The sequence below is a fragment of the Telmatherina bonti genome, assembly GCF_933228915.1.
Source record: "Telmatherina bonti genome assembly, chromosome: 13".
NCBI classification, from domain to species: Eukaryota; Metazoa; Chordata; class Actinopteri; order Atheriniformes; family Telmatherinidae; genus Telmatherina; species Telmatherina bonti.
The window spans coordinates 3494266-3500162 of record NC_136611.1 but is presented as its reverse complement, the minus strand read 5'-3'; the positions used below and the strand labels follow the sequence as shown (position 1 = coordinate 3500162).

At 49.9% G+C, this 5897-nt stretch overlaps 1 protein-coding gene across 1 annotated transcript in view; it reads left to right on the top strand.

Annotated features, from left to right (window-relative positions):
* The window catches only part of znf608 (zinc finger protein 608), a gene marked incomplete at its 3' end in the record, with an annotated part of 67059 nt that continues 61162 nt past the window's right edge, over window positions 1-5897 (top strand). Inside the window, exon 1 of the mRNA XM_079251177.1 lies at window positions 1-786. Within this exon, the coding sequence (XP_079107303.1) occupies window positions 13-786 (774 nt within the window). The 5' untranslated portion in view covers window positions 1-12. The remainder of the gene's footprint in view (window positions 787-5897) is intronic.

Genomic DNA, 5897 nt, shown 5'->3' with positions numbered 1-5897 from the left:
CGAGGAAAGGAGATGAACCGTTCCCTGGGAGCTGAGGAGAATGGAGGGCTGCTGACGGACTGCAGGGAGCTGTCACCCAACCACACCGCCTCCTCCTCTTCCTCCTCCTCTTCCCCGCTCTCCATCACCTCCTCCTCCTCTTCCTCCTCATCCTCCAGCCGCGCTCGCTCCGCCGACAGACACGCGGCCCTGTCCCCGCTCCAGAGCCTCCAGAGCCGGGCACCAGGCGGCGGCGGCGGGTCGGAGCAGAGGAGATCCGCGCTGAAGCGCAGCAGAGCCGGGAAGGAGGTGCGGGAGGAGCCGGAGGGGGCGGCGGCTGCTGCTGAGCCCAGGCCCGGCAGGGAGGCGTGTTTGGCGGCCGGAACGCAGCAGCAGTGTCGGGAGGCTCAAGGACGCAGCGTCGGAGGAGGAGGAGAAGGTCTGGAAATGATTTCTGCGGACAGCAGCTGCATCTCCGACCCTCCGGCCGCCAAGTCGAAGGAGGACAGGAAGGGGAAGAACGTGATCCGGGGCTGGAAGAGGGAGAGAGACAGGGAGGGGGACGCCGCCGCTCCTCCTGCCCGGACCAGGAAGGAGAAGCACGGCGATGGCTCATCTCCTCCTCCCTCCGTTTTCCTCCCGCCGTCCGCCCTGCAGGAGCATCCTCTGTGCCGCTGCGCCGCGCCGGACTCCCGGACCTGCGGAGACAAAACGGCGCTGGAAGGAGGCGCTAAAAGCGGCGCTATTGTTGTCAGGCGGCCGCATGACGACACTCCGGCTGCAAAGAAACACCGCGGAGCAGAGAAGGTAAGGAGAGGCGTGATGTGAGGAAGAGGAGCAGGAGGAATCCTCCCAGCTTAAAAACAAAGAGATGAAATGATGCTGCAGGTGTGAAAGAAGCAGGAATGCCGGAAGGATGGAGGGATGAAAAGAGGGATGACATGCTTCACTTTGCTTTTGTTGCCCAGCTGGTCTCATTGTGTTGACGCTCCGCTTGCTGCTCAGATGAGTTTTTATTGTCTTTTCCCTCTCAGAGAGGAAGAGGAGGAGGAAGAGGCTGTGTCCTCCATCCTCTTCCTCCTGCTTTTCAGAGCTAGTGTTTGTTTAACCTGAGATAAGAGGAGAAAGTCTGCCTGAGTGCAGCTGGAAGTCCCTACGCTGCAGCTGCAGAGGCTTTGTTTGCATGAAGACTTCAGATGAGACGGATGTTGGATGAGATGGATGTTGGATGAGTTGGATGTTGGATGAGACGGATGTTGGATGAGACAGATGTTGGATGAGACGGATGTTGGATGAGATGGATGTTGGCTGAGTTGGATGTTGGATGTTGGATGAGACGGATGTTGGATGAGGTGGAGGTTGGATGAGATGGATGTTGGATGAGTTGGAGGTTGGATGAGACGGATGTTGGATGAGACAGATGTTGGATGAGACAGATGTTGGATGAGATGGATGTTGGCTGAGTTGGATGTTGGAGGTTGGATGAGATGGATGTTGGATGAGTTGGAGGTTGGATGTTGGATGAGACGGATGTTGGATGAGGTGGAGGTTGGATGAGATGGATGTTGGATGAGTTGGATGTTGGATGAGTTGGATGTTGGATGAGATGGATGTTGGATGAGGTGAATGTTGGATGAAGTTGGATGTTGGATGAGTTGGATGTTGGATGAGACGGATGTTGGATGAGACGGATGTTGGATGAGACGGATGTTGGATGAGTTGGATGTTGGATGAGACGGATGTTGGATGAGACGGATGTTGGACAAGACGGATGTTGGATGAGACGGATGTTGTATGAGTTGGATGTTGGATGTTGGATGAGACGGATGTTGGATGGTTGGATGTTGGATAAGACGGATGTTGGATAAGACGGATGTTGGATGAGACGGATGTTGGATGAGAGGGATGTTGGATAAGACGGATGTTGGATAAGACGGATGTTGGATGAGACGGATGTTGGATGCGTTGGATGTTGGATGAGTTGGATGTTGGATGAGACGGATGTTGGATGAGTTGGATGTTGGATGAGACGGATGTTGGATGAGACGGATGTTGGATGGTTGGATGTTGGATAAGACGGATGTTGGATAAGACGGATGTTGGATGAGACGGATGTTGGATGAGAGGGATGTTGGATAAGACGGATGTTGGATAAGACGGATGTTGGATGAGACGGATGTTGGATGCGTTGGATGTTGGATGAGTCGGATGTTGGATGAGACGGATGTTGGATGAGTTGGATGTTGGATGAGACGGATGTTGGATGAGACGGATGTTGGATGAGTTGGATGTTGGATGAGTTGGATGTTGGATGAGACGGATGTTGGATGAGACAGATGTTGGATAAGATGGATGTTGGATGAGACGGATGTTGGATGAGTTGGATGTTGGATAAGACGGATGTTGGATGAGTTGGATGTTGGATGAGACGGATGTTGGATGAGACGGATGTTGGATGAGTTGGATGTTGGATGAGACGGATGTTGGATGAGACGGATGTTGGATGAGACGGATGTTGGATAAGACGGATGTTGGATGAGACGGATGTTGGATAAGACGGATGTTGGATGAGACGGATGTTGGATGAGACAGATGTTGGATGAGACGGATGTTGGATGAGACGGATGTTGGATAAGACGGATGTTGGATGAGACGGATGTTGGATAAGACGGATGTTGGATGAGACGGATGTTGGATGAGACAGATGTTGGATGAGACGGATGTTGGATGAGACGGATGTTGGATGAGACGGATGTTGGATAAGACGGATGTTGGATGAGATGGATGTTGGATGAGATGGATGTTGGATGAGACGGATGTTGGATGAGACGGATGTTGGATGAGACGGATGTTGGATGAGATTGATGTTGGATGAGACGGATGTTGGATGAGATGGATGTTGGATGAGACGGATGTTGGATGAGACGGATGTTGGATAAGACGGATGTTGGATGAGATTGATGTTGGATGAGGCGGATGTTGGATGAGACGGATGTTGGATGAGACGGATGTTGGATAAGACGGATGTTGGATGAGACGGATGTTGGATGAGATGGATGTTGGATGAGACGGATGTTGGATGAGATGGATGTTGGATGAGATGGATGTTGGATGAGACGGATGTTGGATGAGATTGATGTTGGATGAGACGGATGTTGGATGAGACGGATGTTGGATGAGACGGATGTTGGATGAGACGGATGTTGGATGAGATGGATGTTGGATGAGACGGATGTTGGATGAGACGGATGTTGGATGAGATGGATGTTGGATGAGATGGATGTTGGATGAGACGGATGTTGGATGAGACGGATGTTGGATGAGATGGATGTTGGATGAGACGGATGTTGGATGAGTTGGATGTTGGATGAGATGGATGTTGGATGAGACGGATGTTGGATGAGTTGGATGTTGGATGAGATGGATGTTGGATGAGACGGATGTTGGATGAGTTGGATGAAACATTTATTCATCTACTCAGGTTTTATTCCCATATTTATCTTTTTTTAGAAATTAATTATTTACACTTTTTTCATTTGTTTTTTTTTTTGTTGCTCATTTTTAAAATTCCACATCACACACACCACACACACCACACACACCACACACACCATACACACCATACACACCATACACACCACACACACCACACACACCATACACACCATACACACCATACACACCACACACACCACACACACCATACACACCATACACACCACACACACCATACACACCATACACACTACACACACCATACACACCATACACACCATACACACCATACACACCACACACACCATACACACCATACACACCACACACACCATACACACCATACACACCATACACACCATACACACCACACACACCATACACACCATACACACCACACACACCATACACACCATACACACCATACACACCACACACACCATACACACCATACACACCATACACACCACACACACCATACACACCATACACACCACACACACCATACACACCATACACACCATACACACCATACACACCACACACACCATACACACCACACACACCATACACACCATACACACCATACACACCACACACACCATACACACCACACACACCACACACACCATACACACCACACACACCATACACACCATACACACCACACACACCATACACACCACACACACCACACACACCATACACACCACACACACCATACACACCATACACACCAAACACACCACACACACCATACACACCATACACACCATACACACCACACACACCACACACACCATACACACCATACACACCATACACACCACACACACCATACACACCATACACACCATACACACCACACACACCATACACACCACACACACCATACACACCATACACACCACACACACCATACACACCACACACACCATACACACCATACACACCATACACACCATACACACCACACACACCATACACACCATACACACCATACACACCATACACACCACACACACCATACACACCATACACACCATACACACCATACACACCACACACACCATACACACCACACACACCATACACACCATACACACCACACACACCATACACACCACACACACCATACACACCATACACACCATACACACCATACACACCATACACACCACACACACCATACACACCATACACACCATACACACCACACACACCATACACACCATACACACCACACACACCATACACACCACACACACCATACACACCACACACACCATACACACCACACACACCATACACACCATACACACCATACACACCACACACACCATACACACCATACACACCATACACACCACACACACCATACACACCACACACACCACACACACCACACACACCATACACACCATACACACCACACACACCACACACACCATACACACCATACACACCATACACACCATACACACCACACACACCATACACACCATACACACCACACACACCATACACACCATACACACCACACACACCATACACACCATACACACCATACACACCATACACACCACACACACCATACACACCATACACACCATACACACCACACACACCATACACACCATACACACCATACACACCACACACACCATACACACCATACACACCACACACACCATACACACCACACACACCATACACACTATACACACCACACACACCATACACACCATACACACCATACACACCATACACACCACACACACCATACACACCATACACACCATACACACCACACACACCATACACACCATACACACCATACACACCATACACACCACACACACCATACACACCATACACACCATACACACCACACACACCATACACACCACACACACCACACACACCACACACACCACACACACCATACACACCATACACACCACACACACCACACACACCATACACACCATACACACCACACACACCATACACACCACACACACCACACACACCATACACACCACACACACTACACACACCACACACACTACACACACCACACACACCACACACACCACACACACTACACACACCACACACACCACACACACCATACACACCATACACACCATACACACCACACACACCACACACACTACACACACCACACACACTACACACACCACACACACCACACACACCATACACACCACACACACCACACACACCATACACACCATACACACCACACACACCATACACACCACACACACCACACACACCACACACACTACACACACCACACACACCATACACACCATACACACCACACACACCATACACACCATACACACCATACACACCACACACCACACACACTACACACCACACACACCATACAC